Here is an 18,394-nt window from a genome sequence, read left to right on the forward strand (position 1 = left end):
CCCCCAATTTTGCCCCCTCCCCGGCCCCAAACTCCCCCCCCGCCCCCAAACATTGCCCCCCCCGACCCCAAACTCCCCCCCAGACCCCATTTTTTGTCCCCCCCCCCCAAATTTTATGCCCCCCCCGACCCCAAACTCCCCCCCGCCCCCAAAATTTGCCCTCCCCAACCCCAAACTCCCCCCCCAGACCCCATTTTTTGTGCCCCCCCCCAAATTTTGTGCCCCCCCCCCAGACCGTGCCCCCCCCAATTTTGCTCCCCCCAAACCCAAACTCCCCCCCCAGACCCCATTTTTTGTGCCCCCCCCAAATTTTGTGCCCCCCCCCGACCCCAAACTCCCCCGCCCCCAAACTTTGCCCCCCCGGCCCCAAACTCCCCCCCCCGCCCCCAAACTTTGCCCTCCCCTCCCCGAATCTTGTCCCCCCCCCCGCCCCCAAACCTTTTGCACCCCCCCCTCAAATTTTGTGCCCCCCCCCCCCTCCCCCCCCCAGGCTGGCCGTCCCGTGCCCGGCGCCCCCCCCCGCCCCCCCCCTCCCCCCCGCTGGCGGTGACGTCCCGGGAGCTGCTCCTGACGCTGGCGCCCAGCGACAACGGCGCCGCCATCCAGTGCCAGGCGGGGGGGAGGGGCGCGGCCACCAGGATCAGCGTCCTCTGTGAGGGGGGGGGAGGGGTCGGGGGGGGTCATGGGGTTACTGGGGGTCAGGGGGGGGTCACGGGGGGGGTTATGGGGTTATGGGGGGGGTTATGGGGTTATTGGGGGGGCCAGGGGGGGTTATGGGGTTATGGGGGGGGTTATGGGATCATGGGGGGTTCTGGGGGGTCATGGGGGGGTTATGGGGTTATTGGGGGTCAGGGGGTTACTGGAGGTCATGGGGTTATTGGGGGTCATGGGGGTTATAAGGGGTCACGGGGTTACTGGGGGGCAGGGGGGTTACTGGGGGTCATGGGGTTATGGGGGTCATGGGGGGGTTATGGGGGGGTTATGGGGTTATGGGGGGTTATGGGGGGGAGGGGCACGGCCACCAGGATCAGCGTCCTCTGTGAGGGGGGAGGGGCACGGGGTCACTGGGGGGCACGGGGTCACGGGGGGTCAGGGGGTTATTGGAGGTCATGGGGGGTCACGGGGGGGTTATGGGGTTATGGGGTTATTGGGGGCTCAGGGGGTTACTGGGGGTCATGGGGTTACTGGGGGTCACAGGGGGGTTATGGGGTCATTGGGGGTTATGGGGTTATTGGGGGTCAGGAGGGTTATAAGGGGTCATGGGGTTACTGGAGGTCACGGGGTTATTGGGGGTCATGGGGGTCACGGGGGGTCGTGGGGTTATTGGGGGTCACGGGGGGGTTATGGGGTCATTGGGGGTTATGGGTTATGTGGGGGAGGGGCGCGGCCACCAGGATCAGCGTGCTCTGTGAGGGGGGAGGGGCACGGGGTCACTGGGGGTCACGGGGTCACGGGGGGTCAGGGGGTTACGGGGGGTCATGGGGTTATTGGGGGTCATGGGGTTATTGGGGGTCGTGGGGTTATTGGGGGTCACGGGGGGGTTATGGGGTCATTGGGGGTTATGGGGTTATGGGAGGTCATGGGGTTACTGGGGGTCATGGGGTTACTGGGGGTCAGGGGGTTATTGGGGGTTATGGGGGGGGTTTATGGGGTCATTGGGGGTTATGGGGTTATGGGGTTATGGGGGGGAGGGGCGCGGCCACCAGGATCAGCGTCCTCTGTGAGGGGGGAGGGGCACGGGGTCACTGGGGGTCACGGGGTCACGGGGGTCATGGGGTTATTGGGGGGTCATGGGGTTATTGGGGGTTATGGGGGGGTTATGGGGGGGTTATGGAGGGTTATGGGGTTATGGGGGATCAGGGGGTTATTGGGGGGTTATGGGGTTATGGGGGGTCATGGGGTTACTGGGGGTCAGGGGGTTACTGGGGGTCAGGGGGTTACTGGGGGGTCACGGGGTTATTGGGGGTCGTGGGGGGTCATGGAGGGGTTATGGGGTTATGGGGGGTCATGGGGTTACTGGGGGTCAGGGGGGGTTATGGGGTTATTGGGGGTCAGGGGGGGTTTATGGAGTTATTGGGGGTTGTGGGGGAGTTATAGGGTTAGGGGACGTTATGGGGGGGTCATGGGGGTTACTGGGGGTCAGGGGGTTATTGGGGGTCATGGGGGGGTCATGGGGTTATTGGGGGTCATGGGGTTATGGGGTTATGGGGGGTCATGGGGTTATGGAGGGGGTTATGGGGTTATGGAGGGGGTTATGGGGTCATGAGGGGTCATGGGGTTATGGGGGTCATGGGGTTATTGGAGGTCATGGGGGGGTTATGGGGTTATGGGGGGGAGGGGCGCGGCCACCAGGATCAGTGTGCTCTGTGAGGGGGGAGGGGTTATGGGGTTACTGGGGGTCATGGGGTTATTGGGGGTCAGGGGGTTATTGGGGGTCACGGAGGGTTATGGGGTTTTGGGGGGTTATGGGGTTATGGGGGGTCAGGGGTTATTGGGGGTCGGAAGGGGTCATGGGGGGGTTATGGGGTTATGGGGTTATGGGGGGTCATGGGGTTATGGGGGGTCATGGGGTTAATGGGGGTCATGGGGGGGTTATGGGTTAAGGGGGAGTTATGGAGTTATGGAGGGTCATGGGATTATTGGGGGTCACGGGGGGTTATGGGGTCACAGGGGGGTTGTGGGGTCACAGGGGGGGTTATGGGTTTATAGGGTCGGGGGGGTTATGGGACTATGGGGTTATGGGGGTTATGGGGTTATAGGGTGGTTATGGGTGGTGGTGGCTGTGGAGTTATGGGGTGGTTATGGGGTGCTGTGGGTCGCTATGGGGTGGTTATGGGGTGAGGGTGGCTATGGGGTGGTTTTGGGGTCGTTATGGGGTGGTTATGGGCTTGTAGTGGTTTTGGGGTGGCTATGGGGTGAGGGTGGTTATGGGGTGGCTGTGGTTATGGGGAGGTGCTTATGGGGTTGTTATGGGGTGAGGGTGGCTGTGGGGTGGTTATGGGATAATGGTGGCTATGGGGTGGCTGTGGGGTGGTTATGGGGTGGTGTTGGGGTGGTTACGGGATGATGGTGGTTACAGGGTGGCTGTGGAGTGGTTATGGGGTGGCTGTGGGGCACTGTGGGTCGCTGTGGGGTCATTATGGGATGGTGGTGGTTACGGGGCGGTTATGGGGTGGTTATGGGATGATGGTTGTTATGGGGTGGTTGTGGGGTGATGGTGGCTATGGGGGTGGCTGTGGGTGGCCTTGGGGTGGTTATGGGGTGGTTATGGGATGATGGTGGTTATGGGGTGAGGGTGGCTGTGGGGTGCTGTGGGGTGGTTTTGGGGTGGTTATGGGATGGCTGTGGGGTGGTTATGGGGTGGTTATGGGGTGGTTATGGGGTGGTGACAGGTGGTTATGGGATGATGGTGGTTACGGGGCGGTTATGGGGTGGTTATGGGGTGGTTATGGGGTGGTTATGGGATAATGGTGGTTACGGGGCGGTTATGGGGTGGTGACGGGTGGTTATGGGATGATGGTGGTTACAGGGCGGTTATGGGGTGTTTATGGGGTGGCTGTGGGGTGGATGTGGGGTATTTATGGGATGATGGGGGTTATGGGGTGGTTATGGGGTTGTGGTGGTTATGGGGTGGTTATGGGGCGGTTATGGGATAATGGTGGTTATGGGGTGGTTATGGGGTGGTTATGGGGTTGTGGTGGTTTTGGGGTAGTTATGGGGTGATGGTGGTTATGGGGTGGTTATGGGGTGATCGTGGTTATGGGGCGGTTATGGGGTGGTTATGGGATGATGGTGGTTATGGGGTGGTTATGGGGGGGTTATGGGGTGTTTATGGGATGATGGTGGTTATGGGGTGGTTATGGGGTGGTGACGGCTCCCCCGACCCCGCAGTCCCCCCGCTGGCCGTGTCGGTGTCGGCGTCGCCCCCGGAGCCCCTTTTGGGGCAGCCGCAGCTCCTCACCTGCCGCGCCGGCAGCGCCCACCCCGCCCCACAGCTGCAATGGCTGCGCCACGGCATCGAGTGCGTCGCCGACCCCAAAAGGGCCCCGTGACCCCAAATGGCCCCAAATGGTCCCAAATCGCCCCGATAGGCCCTGGCCCCAATGGTCCCCGATGGCCCCAAATGGTCCCAAATGGCCCCGATGACCCCAAATGGTCCCAAATGGCCCCATGATCCCAAATGGCCCCAAATGACCCCAATAGTCCCTGGCCCCAATGGTCCCGATGACCCCCAAATGGTCCCAAATGGCCCCGATGACTCCAAATGGCCCTAAATGGCCCTAAATGGTCCCAAATGTCCCCCACGTCCCCAACGTCCCCAATGTCCCCATTGTCCCCAATGTCCCCAATGTCCCCAACCTCCCCAACATCCCCAATGACCCCATAGTCCCCCCCATGTCCTTGATGTTCCCAATGTCCCCGATGTCCCCAACCTCCCCCAATGTCCCCAACCCCTGAATGTCCCCAATGTCCCCAACATGTCCCCAACATGTCCCCATTGTCCCCAACGTCCCCGATGTCCCCAATGTCCCCAACCTCCCCAATGACCCCATTGTCCCCAACCTCCCCGATGTCCCCAATGACCCCATAGTCCCCCCATGTCCCCGATGTCCCCAATGTCCCCAATGTCCCCAACCCCCTGAACGTCCCCAATGTCCCCTATGTCCCCAATGTCCCCAACCTCCCCATTGTCCCCAACCTCCCCAATGTCCCCAATGTCCCCAATGTCCCCAATGTCCCCAACGTCCCCATTGTCCCCCATGTCCCCAATGTCCCCAATGTCCCCAACCCCCTGAATGTCCCCAACCCCCTGAATGTCTCCACCGTCCCCAACCTCCCCAATGTCCCAACGTGTCCCAACATCCCCAATGTCCCAAATGTCCCCAATGTCCCCAACATCCCCAATGTCCCCCAATGTCCCCAACGTCCCATTGTCCCCCATGTCCCCAATGTCCCCAATGTCCCCAACCCCCTGAATGTCCCCATTGTCCCCAACCTCCCCGATGTCCCCAATGACCCCATAGTCCCCCCATGTCCCCGATGTCCCCAATGTCCCCAATGTCCCCAACCCCCTGAACGTCCCCAATGTCCCCTATGTCCCCAATGTCCCCAACCTCCCCATTGTCCCCAACCTCCCCAATGTCCCCAATGTCCCCAATGTCCCCAACGTCCCCATTGTCCCCCATGTCCCCAATGTCCCCAATGTCCCCAACCCCCTGAATGTCCCCAACCCCCTGAATGTCTCCACTGTCCCCAACCTCCCCAATGTCCCCAACGTGTCCCCAACATCCCCAATGTCCCCAATGTCCCCAACGTCCCCATTGTCCCCCATGTCCCCAATGTCCCCAATGCCCCCAACATCCCCAATGCCCCCAACATCCCCAATGTCCCCAACCCCCTGAATGTCCCCAAATGTCCCCATTGTCCCCAACCCCCTGAACGTCCCCAACGTGTCCCCAGGGTGCCGGGGGAGCCCCTGCCCCTGTCCCCGGGGGCGTTCGGGGGGGTGACGGCGGGGTCGCGCCTGCGGCTGCGGCCGGCGCTGGGCGAGCAGGGCGAGCGCCTGACCTGCAGGGCCACCAGCGCCGCACTGGGGGTGGCCGTCAGCGCCTCCCACCGCCTGGCCCTGCGCCGTGAGTCGCACTGGGGGGCACTGGGAGGCACTGGGAGGCACTGGGAGGGGGTGGGGGGGGAGTGGGATATACTGGGAGGGACTGGGGTGGGACTGGGAGGGGGTGGGGGGGGAGTGGGGGGGACTGGGAGGGACTGGGGGGGGACTGGGATATACTGGGAGGGACTGGGATATACTGGGAGGGACTGGGGTGGGACTGGGAAGGGATGGAAGGGGACTGGGGGGCACTGGGAGGCACTGGGAGGGGACTGGGGGGGGACTGGGATAGACTGGGAGGGGGTGGGGGGGGACTGGGAGGGGGTGGGGGGGGAGTGGGGGGGACTGGGAGGGACTGGGAGGGACTGGGAGGGACTGGGGTGGGACTGGGAGGGGATGGAAAGGGACTGGGATATACTGGGAGGGACTGGGAGGGACTGGGAGGGGGTGGGGGGGCACTGGGAGGGACTGGGAGGGGGTGGGGGGGGAGTGGGGGGGGAGTGGGGGGGACTGGGAGGGACTGGGAGGGACTGGGGTGGGACTGGGAGGGGATGGAAAGGGACTGGGATATACTGGGAGGGACTGGGAGGGACTGGGAGGGGGTGGGGGGGCACTGGGAGGGACTGGGAGGGGGTGGGGGGGGACTGGGGGGGGACTGGGGGGGATGGGGGGGTATTGGGATATACTGGGAGGGACTGGGGGGGGACTGGGAGGGGATGGAAGGGAACTGGGCGGGACTGGGAGGGGGTGGGCGGGGACTGGGATATACTGGGAGGGACTGGGGGGGGACTGGGAGGGGACTGGGGGGGACTGGGGGGGGTGTGGGGGGGGACTGGGATACACTGGGAGGGACTGGGAGGGGACTGGGGGGAAGTGGGTTGGGATGGGGGGGACTGGGAGTGAATGGGAGGGGATGGGGGGGGACTGGGAGGGACTGGGGGGGGACTGGGAGGGGGTGGAAGGGGACTGGGGGGCACTGGGAGGCACTGGGAGGGGACTGGGAGGGGGTGGGGGGGGAGTGGGGGGGACTGGGAGGGGGTGGGGGGGGGAATGGGGGGGGACTGGGAGGGGATGGGAGTGGACTGGGAGGGGATGGGAGGGGGTGGGGGGGGAGTGGGGGGCACTGGGAGGGACTGGGATATACTGGGAGGGACTGGGGTGGGACTGGGAAGGGATGGAAGGGGACTGGGGGGCACTGGGAGGCGCTGGGAGGGGACTGGGAGGGGACTGGGAGGGGGTGGGGGGGGAGTGGGGGGGGTGGGGGGGACTGGGAGGGACTGGGAGGGGGTGGAGGGGGAGTGGGGGGGACTGGGAGGGGGTGGGGGGGGACTGGGATAGACTGGGAGGGGGTGGGGAGGGACTGGGAGGGGACTGGGATATACTGGGAGGGGGTGGGGGGGGACTGGGAGGGGACTGGGATATACTGGGAGGGACTGGGAGGGGACTGGGAGGGGATGGAAAGGGACTGGGAGGTAGTGGGAGGGACTGGAGGGGACTGGGGGGGGTGGGGGGGGACTGGGATATACTGGGAGGGACTGGGAGGGGACTGGGAGGGGATGGAAAGGGACTGGGAGGTAGTGGGAGGGACTGGGGGGGACTGGGGGGAGTGGGGGGGGACTGGGATATACTGGGAGGGACTGGGAGGGGACTGGGGGGGCGTGGGGGGGGACTGGGATATACTGGGAGGGACTGGGAGGGGATGGGAGGGGGTGGAAGGGGACTGGGAGGGACTGGGAGGGGATGGGAGGGGGTGGGGGGGGAGTGGAGTATACTGGGAGGGACTGGGAGGGAGTGGAGGGGGAGTGGGATATACTGGGAGGGACTGGGAGGGGACTGGGATATACTGGGAGGGACTGGGGGGGGAGTGTGGGGGGGGTGGGGTGGTACTGGGAGGCACTGGGAGGCACTGAGAGGGGGTAGGGGGGGAGTGGGAGGGACTGGGAGGGCACTGGGAGGGGGTGGGGGGGGATGGCGGGGGACTGGAATATACTGGGAGGGACTGGGAGGGGGTGTGGGGGTGTGGGGGGACTGGGAGGGGGTGGGGGAAGATGGGAGGGGACTGGAGGGGGGTGGGAGGGGATGGGGGGGTATTGGGATATACTGGGAGGGACTGGGAGGGGACTGAGGGTTACTGGGAGTCCCCTGGGGCTTATTGGGAGGCCCCTGGAGGTTACTGGGAGGCCCCTGCAGCTTACTGGGAGGCACTTGGAGGGCACTGATGCTTACTGGGAGGCCCCTGGGGCTTACTGGGAGGCACTGGGAAAGCACTGAGGCTTACTGGGAGGCCCCTGGGGCTTACTGGGAGGGCCCCAGGACTCACTGGGAGGCACTGGGAGGGCACTGAGGGTTACCAGAAGGTCCCTGGAGGTTACTGGGAGGCCCCTGGAGGTTACTGGGAGGCCCCTGGGTCTTAATGGGCAGGCCCTGAAGGTTACTGGGAGGCCCCTGGGGGTTACTGGGAGGCCCCTGGGGCTTACTGGGAGGCACTGGAGGTTACTGGGAGGCCCCTGGGGCTTACTGGGAGGCCCCTGGGTCTTACTGGGCAGGCCCTGGAGGTTATTGGGAGGCCCCTGGAGCTTATTGGGAGGCCCCTGGGGGTTACTGGGAGGCCCCTGGAGGTTACTGGGAGGCCCCTGGGGCTTACTGGGAGGGCTCTGAGTGTTACTGGGAGGCACTGGAGGTTACTGGGAGGCCCCTGGGGCTTACTGGGAGGCCCCTGGAGGTTACTGGGAGGCCCCTGGGTCTTACTGGGCAGGCCCTGGAGGTTATTGGGAGGCCCCTGGGGCTTACTGGGAGGCACTGGGAAGGCACTGAGGCTTACTGGGAGGCCCCTGGGGCTTACTGGGAGGCCCCTGGAGGTTACTGGTAGGCACTGGAGGTTACTAGGAGGCCCCTGGGCCTTACTGGGAGGCCCTGGAGGTTACTGGGAGGCCCCTGGGTCTTACTGGGCAGGCCCTGGAGGTTATTGGGAGGCCCCTCGGGCTTACTGGGAGGCACTGGGAAGGCACTGAGGCTTACTGGGAGGCCCCTGGGGCTTACTGGGAGGCCCTGGAAGTTACTGGGAGGCCCCTGGGGGTTACTGGGAGGCACTGGAGGTTACTGGGAGGCCCCTGGGGCTTACTGGGCAGGCCCTAGAGGTTACTGGGAGGCCCCTGAAGGTTACTGGGAAGGCTCTGGAGGTTACTGGGAGGCCCCTGGGGCTTACTGGGAGGCCCCTGGGGGTTACTGGGAGGCCCCTGGGTCTTACTGGGAGGGCTCTGAGTGTTACTGGGAGGTACTGGGAGTCCCCTGGTGGTTACTGGGCAGGCTCTGGAGGTTACTGGGAGGCCCCTGGGGCTTACTGGGAGGGCTCTGAGTGTTACTGGGCGGCACTGGGAGGGCACCGGGGGTTAATGGGAAGGCACTGAGTGTTACTGGGAGGTACTGGGAGTCCCCTGGTGGTTACTGGGCAGGCTCTGGAGGTTACTGGGAGGCCCCTGGGGCTTACTGGGCAGGCCCTGGATGTTACTGGGAGGCCCCTGGGGCTTACTGGGAGGCACTGGGAAGGCACTGAGGATTACTGGGAGTCCCCTGAGGCTTACTGGGAGGGCCCTGGAGGTTACTAGGAGGCCCCTGGGGCTTACTGGGAGGGCCCCAGGACTCACTGGGAGGGCACTGAGGGTTACTGGGAGGCCCCTGGGGCTTACTGGGCAGGCCCTGAATGTTACTGGGAGGCCCCTGGGGCTTACTGGGAGGCACTGGGGGGCCACTGAGGGTTACCAGGAGGCCTCTGGAGGTTACTGGGAGGCCCCTGGGTCTTACTGGGCAGGCCCTAGAGGTTACTGGGAGGCCCCTGGAGGTTACTGGGAGGCACTGGAGGTTACTGGGAGGCCCCTGGGTCTTACTGGGAGGGCTCTGAGTGTTACTGGGAGGCACTGGGAGGGCACTGGGAGCTACTGGGAGGCCCCTGGGGCTTACTGGGAGGGCTCTGAGTGTTACTGGGAGGCACTGGAGGTTACTGGGAGGCCCCTGGGTCTTACTGGGAGGGCTCTGAGTGTTACTGGGAGGCACTGGGAGGGCACTGGGAGCTACTGGGAGGCCCCTGGGGCTTACTGGGCGGCACTGGGATGGCACCGGGGGTTAATGGGATGGCACTGAGTGTTACTGGGAGGTACTGGGAGTCCCCTGGTGGTTACTGGGCAGGCTCTGGAGGTTACTGGGAGGCCCGTGGGGCTTACTGGGAGGACCCCGGGCCTAACTGGGAGCACTGGGCCCCCCCCCCAGACGCTCCCCAGTTCACGGAGGGGGCGGGGGCGGAGGTGGTGGCGCTGGAGCACGGGGGGGCCCGGCTGCCCCTCGCCGTCCTCGCCCACCCCCCCGTGGACGCCTGCGCCTGGAGCCTGGACGGGCGCCCCCTGCGGCCCGGTGAGCGGCACTGGGAGCACTGGGAGGCACTGGGAGGGGGCGCGGGGGCGCTGGGGGGGCACTGGGAGGCACTGGGAGGGGGATACGGGGGTACTGGGGGGAACTGGGAGGCATTGGGAGGGGGGTGTGGGGGCGCTGGAGGGCACTGGGAGAGGGATGTGTGGGTACTGGGAGCACTGGGAGGGGGCTCTATGATTACTGGGAGCACTGGGAGGGGACTCTATGCTTACTGGGAGCACTGGGAGGAGGCTCTGTGCTTACTGGTAGCACTGGGACGGGGCTGCGTGGTTACTGGGAGCACTGGGAGGCAATGGGAGGGAGCTCTGTGCTTACTGGGAGCACTGGGAGGGGGCTGTGTGCTTACTGGGAGCATTGGGAGGGAGCTCTATGCTTACTGGGAGCACTGGGAAGGGGCTGTGTGCTTACTGGGAGCACTGGGAGGGGGCTGTGTGGTTACTGGGAGCACTGGGAGGCAATGGGAGGGAGCTCTGTGCTTACTGGGAGCACTGGGAGGGAGCTCTATGCTTACTGGGAGCACTGGGAAGGGACTGTGTGCTTACTGGGAGCACTGGGAGGGCGCCGTATGGCCACTGGTCAGATTTGGGGTCACCGGGAGGAGAAGCGGCAGCAAGCCCCGCCCCCTCCCCGTGACCCCTCCCCATTTACGACCCCGCCCCTTGATGACCCCGCCCCTTGATGACCCCGCCCCTTTATGACCACGCCCCCTTTCCCTTGGCCCCGCCCCCCCCCCCCCCAGAGGGGTCCCCCCGGCACCGGCTGCTGGCGGGGGGGGCCCTGGAGATCTCCAACGTGTCCCGGGGGGACGCCGGCACCTACGGGGTGCGGTGCCACAACGCCCAGGGCTCCGCCAGCGCCCACCTGCGCCTCACCGTGCACTGTGAGCACCCCGGCCCTACAGGGACCGTTTGGACCCTATAGGGCCCCCTCTGTACCCTGTAGGGTCCCTCTGTACTCTATAAGGCCCCTTTGTACCCTATAGGGCCCCTTTGTAACCTGTAGGGCCCCCTTGTACCCTATAACGCCCCTCTGTACCCTATAGGACCCCTTTGTACCCTATAGGGCCCTTTGTACTCTATAGGGCCCCATTGTACCCTATAACGCCCCTTTGTACCCTGTAGGGCCCCTTTGTATCCTATAGGGCCCCTCTGTACCCTACAGGGCCCGTTTGTACCCTATAGGGCTCCTCTGTACATTATAGGGCCCCCTTGTACTCTATAGGGCCCCCTTGTACTCTATAGGGCCCCCCTGTACTCTATAGGGCCCCCCTTGTACCCTATAGGGCTCCTTTGTACTCTATAGGGCCCCCTTGTACATTATAGGGCTCCTTTGTACTCTATAGGGCCCCTCTGTACATTATAGGGCCCCCTTGTACCCTATAGGGCCCCCTTGTACTCTATAGGGCCCCCTTGTACCCTATAACACCCCTTTGTACCCTGTAGGGCCCCTTTGTATCCTATAGAGCCCCTCTGTACCCTATAACACCCCTTTGTACCCTATAGGGCCCTTTGTACCCTATAGGGCCCCCTTGTACCCTATAGCACCCCTTTGTACTCTATAGGGCCCCCTTGTACCCCATAGGGCCCCTCCATACCCTATAGGGCCCCCTTGTACCCTATAGGGCGCCTTTGTACTTTTTAGGGCCCCTCTGTACCCTATAGGGCCCCTTTGCACTCTATAGGGTGCCTCTGTACCCTATAGGCCTCCTCTGTACCCCATAGGGCCCCTCTGTACCCTATAGAGCCTCTCTGTACCTTATAGGGCCCCTTCGTACTCTATAGGGCCCCTCTGTACTCTATAGGGCCCCTCTGTACACTATAGGATCACTTTGTACTCTGTAGGGCCCCTCTGTATGCTATAGGGCCCCTTGTACCCTATAGGGCCCCTTTGTACTCTGTAGGGCCCTTTGTACCCTATAGGGTCCCATCCTACCCTATGGTGCCCCATCATACCATATAGAGCCCCAATCATACCCTATTGGGCCCCAATCATACCCTATAGGGCTCCCATCCTACCCTATGGGGCCCCATCCTACCCTACAGGGCCCTACAATACCCTATAGGGCCCTACAATACCCCATGGGGCCCCCCAGTACCCTATAGGGCCATCACTGTACATTATAGGACCCCATTGTCCCCTTTGGCGCCCCATCGTACCCTATGCAGCCCCATCCTACCCTATAGGGCCCTACAACACCCTATGGTCCCCTATCGTACCCTACAGGCCCCCATTGTACGCTATAGGGCCCCCATCGTACCCTATAGGGCCCCATCCTATCCTATGGGGCCCCACAGAACGCTATGGGACCACATTGTACCCTATAGGGCTGTATGATACTCTATAGGGCCCCACTGTACACAGTAAGGCCCCATTTGTACCCTACAGGGCACCATTGTACCCTATAGGGCCCCACAGCACCCTATAGCCCCTTATGACAACCCCACATCCCTTTATGGCACCCTATAGCCCCTTTATGGCACCCCATAACCCTTTATGGCATCCCATAGCACCTTTACGTCACCCTATAGCCCTTTATCGCACCCTATAACCCCTTATGGCGACCCCATAACCCTTTATGGCACCTTATAACCCCTTGATGGCACCCCATAACCCCTTATGGCGACCCCATAGCCCTTTATGGCACCCTATAGCCCCTTTATAGCACCGTATAACCCCTTATGGTGACCCCATAGCCCCTTCTGACACCCCATAGCCCTTTATGGCACCCTATCACCCCTTTATGGCACCCTATAACCCCTTATGACACCCTATAACCCCTTTATGGCACCCCATAGCCCCTTCTGACACCCCATAGCCCTTTATGGCACCCTATAATCCCTTATGACACCCTATAACTCCTTATGGCACCCCATAACCCCTTTATGACACCCCATAACCCCCTTATGGCACCCCATCACCCCTTATGGTGACCCCATAGCCCCTTATGGCGACCCTAGAACACCTTTATGGCACCCTATAACCCCCTTATAGCGACCCCATAACCCCTTATGGTGACCCCATAACCCCTTATGGTGACCCCATAGCCCCTTAGGGCACCCCATAACCCCTTATAACACCCCATACCCCTTTATGACCCCCTATAACCCCCTATTACCCCCTTCCCCCTTCCCCCCTGCCCCCTGCCCCCTGCCCCCTGCCCCCTGACCCCATGACCCCGTGACCCCTGACCCCGTGACCCCTGCCCCCGTGACCCTATAACCCGCAGACCCCCCGGTGATCGTGCGCGCCCCCGACCCGGTGCTGGTGGACGAGGGGGGCGGGGGGGAGCTGCTGTGCGAGGCCCGGGGGAGCCCCCTGCCCCCCGGCTGCCTGCGCTGGGGGCGCCTGGTACGGGGGGGGGGGGGGATTTGGGGTGGGGGGGGGGCATTGGGGTGGGGGGGTCATTGGGGTGGGGGGGGCATTGGGGTGGGGGGGGCATTGGGGGGGAGAATTGGGGTGGGGGGGGCTTTGGGGTGGGGGGGCAATGGGGTGGGGGGGACATGGGGGGATAATTGGGGTGGGGGGGGCTTTGGGGTGAGGGGGGCATTGGATTGGGGGGGACATGGGGGGATAATTGGGGTGGGGGGGCTTTGGGGTGGGGGGGGCTTTGGGGTGGGGGGGCATTGGAGGGATAATTGGGGTGGGGGGGACGTTGGGGTGGGGGGAGCAATGGGGTGGGGGGGGCATTGGGAGGAAAATTGGGGTGGGGGGGCTTTGGGGTGGGGGGGACATTGGGGTGGGGGGGTCATTGGGGTGGGGGGGCATTGGGGGGGAGAATTGGGGTGGGGGGGCTTTGGGGTGGGGGGGGTGTTGGGGGGGATAATTGGGGTGGGGGGGCTTTGGGGTGTGGGGACATTGGGGTTGGGGGGTCATTGGGGTGGGGGGGACAATGGGGTTGGGGGGAGCAATGGGGTGGGGGGGCATTGGGGGGATAATTGGGGTGTGGGGGACATTGGGGTGGGGGGGGCAATGGGATGGGGGGGAAATGGGGGGGCTTTGGGGTGGGGATATTGGGGTGGGGGGGATAATTGGGGTGGGGGGGCATTGGGGGGGCCATTGGGGATACAGAGGATGTGGGGGGGGGGGAAATGGGGGCACGGGGGGGGGGGCCATGGGGAGAAATTGGGGGGGGCCAGGGGGCAGATATGGGGGATGTGGGGCCACGGGGGGGGTCCCCACGTCCCCCCTCCCCCGCAGGCGGAGGAGGAGGAGGGGGGGGCGCCCGGGGAGCTGCCGGCGGAGCTGCAGCCTGAGGGGGGGGCCCCCGTGGGGCGCCTACGGGTGCGGGGGGCGCGCCGGGACCTGGGGGGGGCCTACGAGTGCCTGGTGGACACTGGGGTGGCCCCCCCGGCCCGAGCCATCGTCCGCCTCGTCGTGCGCTGTGAGTGGGGGGGGGGGGGAAAAAAAAGGGGGGGGGGGTAAATGGGAGGGGGAGGGGGGGAGGGGAACTATGGGGGGGGAGGGGGTGATGGGGAGGGGGGTGATGGGGGGGGATATGGGGGGGGTAATATGGGGGGGGAGATTTTTGTGGGGGGGTGATGTGGGGGAGATTCAAGGGGGGGTGCCCAATGGGAGACATCCGGGGGGGGGCACCCAATGGGAGACACCCAATAGGAGGGCACCCAATGGGGGGCACCCAATGGAGAATGCCCAATGGGGGGACACCCAGTGGGGGGGCACCCAATGGGAGACACCCAATGGAGGGACGTCCAATGGGAGAGCACCCAATGGGGGGGCACCCAATGGGAGGGCACCCAATGGAGGACACCCAAGGGGGGGCACCCAGTGGAGAATGCCCAGTGGGGGGGCACCCAATGGGGGGACAACCAATAGGAGGACGCCCAATGGAAGATACCCATCGGGGGGCACCCAAGGGGGGGGCACCCAAGGGGGGGCACCCAATGGGGGGGCACCCAATGAAGGGACACCCAACGGGGGGGCACCCAATGGGAGACACCCAGTGGGGGGGTACCCAGTGGGGGGCGCCCAATGGGGGGGCACCCAATAGGAGACACCCAATAGGAGGACACCGAATGGGGGGTCAACCAATAGGAGGACGCCCAATGGGAGATACCAATCGGGGGGCACCCAATGGGGGGCACCCAATGGGGGGGCACCCAATGAAGGGACACCCAATGGGAGGGCACCCAATGGAGGACACCCAATGGGGGGCACCCAATGGGAGACACCCAATGGAGGGACACCCAATAGGAGGACGCCCAATGGGAGATACCCATCGGGGGGCACCCAAGGGGGGGGGCACCCACTAGGTGTCCGCCCCCCCATTTCTGACCCCTTCACCCCCAAGATGGCCCCGAGCTGGAGGCGGAGCCGGGGGCGGAGCCGTGGGCGGAGCCAGGGGCGGTGCCGGTGCCAGACGGGGCGGACACGGCCCAGTTGTGGTGCCGCGCCCGGGGGGTCCCCGGGGTGCAGCTGCACTGGGAGCACCGGGGCCGAGCCCTGCCGCCCAATGAGGACAGGTAACCGCTGGTCACGTGGGACAGCCCGGAGCCAATCAGGGGCTGCCAGGGTTAACTGGGACCTCTGGGGGCCAATCGGAGCCAACCGGGGGCAGCTGTGGCCAATCGGGCCCGGCTGTGGGCAGATGGGGCCAAATGGGGTCAAGCAGGGGCCAATGGGGCTGGTGTGGCCAATGAGATCTCATAGGGCCTAACCAAGGCCAACCAGGGCCAATCAGATCCAACAGTGCCCAACCATGGTCAATGACAGCCAATAGGGCTCAACCAGGGCCAACCAGGGCCAATAGGGCCCAACCAGGGCCAACCAGGGCCAATCAGGGCCAACCAGAGCCAACCAGAGCCAATAGGGCCCAACCAGGGCCAATAGGGGCCAAGCAGGGCCAACCAGAGCCAATACGATCCAACCAGGGCCAACCAGGGCCAATAGGGGCCAACCAGACCCAACCAGGGCCAATAGGGGCCAAACAGGGCCAAGCAGGGCCAACCAGGGCCAATAGGGGCCAAGCAGGGCCAATAGGGGACAAGCAGGGCCAACCAGGGCCAATAGGGGCCAATCAGGACCATCAGGACCCAATCAGGGCCAACCAGAGCCAATAGGACCCAACCAGGGCCAATAGGAGCCAACCATGGCCAATCAGGGCCAATCAGATTCAACCAGACCCAACAGGACCCAACCGGGGCCAACCAGGGCAACTGGAACCCGGTTCTGTCCCAACTGGTCCCAGTTCTACCCTGACCAGTCCCAGTTCTGCCCCAACTGGTCCCAGTTCTGCCCCAACTGGTCCCAGTATCGCCCCAGCTGGTTCCAGTTCTGCCCCAACTGGTCCCAGTTCTACCCTGACCAGTCCCAGTTCTGCCCCAACTGGTCCCAGTTCTGCCCCAACTGGTCCCAGTATTGCCCCAGCTGGTTCCAGTTCTGCCCCAACTCGTCCCAGCATCGCCCCAACTGGTCCCAGTTCAGCCCCAACCGGTCCCAGTTCAGCCCTGACGCTTCCCAGTTGTGCCGCAGGTTCCAGTGGCACCAGTGGCGCGAGGGGCCCTGGACCAGTAGCATCCTCACCGTGACCAACGTCAGCCTGGAGCGGGCCCAGTACCGCCGCTGGGACCAGTCCCGCAACTGGGACCAGTACCAGAACCGGCCCCGCAACTGGACCCTCGACAACTTCGTCTGCGTGGCCCAGAACCCCCTGGGCACCGTGCGGCGCCACATGAAGCTCCAACTGGCCGGTACTGGGCTGTACTGGTGCTGGGGGGAGGGACTGGTGGGACTGGAATCAGGGGGAGTGTGGTGCTGGGAGAAACTGGGGTGAGATTGAACAGCACTGGGAGCACTCTGAGGGCACTGGAAGGGCTGCAGGGAGCACTGGGGAGACACTGGGGGGCACTGGGAGGATACTGGAGGGCGCTGGGGAGATTTTGGAGGCACTGGGAGTGATACTGGGAGCACTGGGGGAGTTCCAGGGGGCACTGGGACAATACAGGGGGGCACTGGGAAGATTTTAAGGGCACCAAGAGCGATACTGGGAGCACTGGGGCAATACAGGGGGCATTGGGGGGATAGTGGGGGGCACTGGGAAGATTTTAGGAGCACTGAGAGTGATACTGGGAGCACTGGGACGGTACAAGGGGATAGTGGGGGTCACTGGGAAGACACTGAGGGGCATCGGAGGGATACTGGGGGACACTGGGAAGATTTTGGAGGCACTTGAAAGATACTGGGAGCACTGGGACAATATAGGGGGTTACTGGGAGGATACTGGGGGAACTGGGAGGATATCAGGGGACAGTGGGAGAGTACTGGGAGGCACTGGGAAGATGCTGAGAAGCATCAGAGAGATACTGGGGGGCACTGGGAGGATTTTGGAGGCACTGGGAAGCATACTGGGAGCACTGGGCTAATACTGGTGGCACTGGGGGAGATACGGGGGGCACTGGGGGGACAGGGGGGTGACATCTGACCCTCGCCCCCCCCCCCTTCAGACCGCCCAGACCCCCCCCGGGACCTGCGGGTGCTGGAGGCCACCCCCACCTCCCTCAGCCTCGCCTGGACCCCCGGCTTCAGTGGGGGGCTGCCCCAGAGCTTCCTGGTCAGGTGGGCCCCCAAATCCATGGGTATCACCCCAAAAATCCATGGGTACCCCAAAATCCATGGGTATCACCCCAAAAATCCAAGGGTACCCCAAAATTCATGGATACCACCCCAAAAATCCAGGGGTACCACCCCAAAAATCCATGGGTACCCCAAAATCCGTGGGTACCCCAAAAATCCATGGGAACCACCCCAAAAATCCATGGGTACCCCAAAATCCATGGGTACCACCCCAAAAATCCAGGGATACAACCAAAAATCCATGGGTACCACCCCAAAAATCCATGGGTACCCCAAAAATCCATGGGTACCACCCCAAAAATCCATGGGTATCACCCCAAAAATCCAGGGGTACCCCAAAATCCATGGACACCACCCCAAAAATCCATGGGTATCACCCCAAAAATCCATGGGTACCCCAAAATCCATGGGAACCACCCCAAAAATCCATGGGTACCACCCCAAAAATCCATGGGTACCCCAAAATCCATGGACACCACCCCAAAAATCCATGGGTACCCCAAAAATCCATGGGTACCACCCCAAAAATCCATGGGTATCACCCCAAAAATCCAGGGGTACCCCAAAAATCCAGGGGTACCCCAAAATCCATGGGAACCACCCCAAAAATCCATGGGTATCACCCCAAAAATCCATGGGGAGCCCCTGAGAGTCCTTTGGGACCACCCCAAAAATGGAGCTGGGACCCAGAATCCCTCACGGGATCCCCCAGTGGGACCTAAAAAAGTCATGGACACCCCCAAAACCCCAGGGTTAATCCCCCAAAACATAAAA

General features: G+C 63.6%; 1 protein-coding gene across 1 annotated transcript in view; it reads left to right on the forward strand.

Annotated features, from left to right (window-relative positions):
* The window catches only part of NPHS1 (NPHS1 adhesion molecule, nephrin), a gene marked incomplete at both ends in the record, with an annotated part of 41,440 nt that overhangs the window by 20,164 nt on the left and 2,882 nt on the right, over window positions 1-18,394 (forward strand). Inside the window, 10 exon segments of the mRNA XM_084307071.1 lie at window positions 491-652; window positions 3,892-4,021; window positions 5,461-5,633; window positions 9,872-10,012; window positions 10,770-10,910; window positions 13,257-13,378; window positions 14,234-14,411; window positions 15,339-15,510; window positions 16,520-16,737; window positions 17,491-17,602. Of these exon segments, the coding sequence (XP_084163197.1) occupies window positions 491-652; window positions 3,892-4,021; window positions 5,461-5,633; window positions 9,872-10,012; window positions 10,770-10,910; window positions 13,257-13,378; window positions 14,234-14,411; window positions 15,339-15,510; window positions 16,520-16,737; window positions 17,491-17,602 (1,549 nt within the window).

Source organism: Netta rufina (genome assembly GCF_964035555.1).
Source record: "Netta rufina genome assembly, contig: SUPER_38_unloc_1, whole genome shotgun sequence".
Classification (NCBI taxonomy): Eukaryota; Metazoa; Chordata; class Aves; order Anseriformes; family Anatidae; genus Netta; species Netta rufina.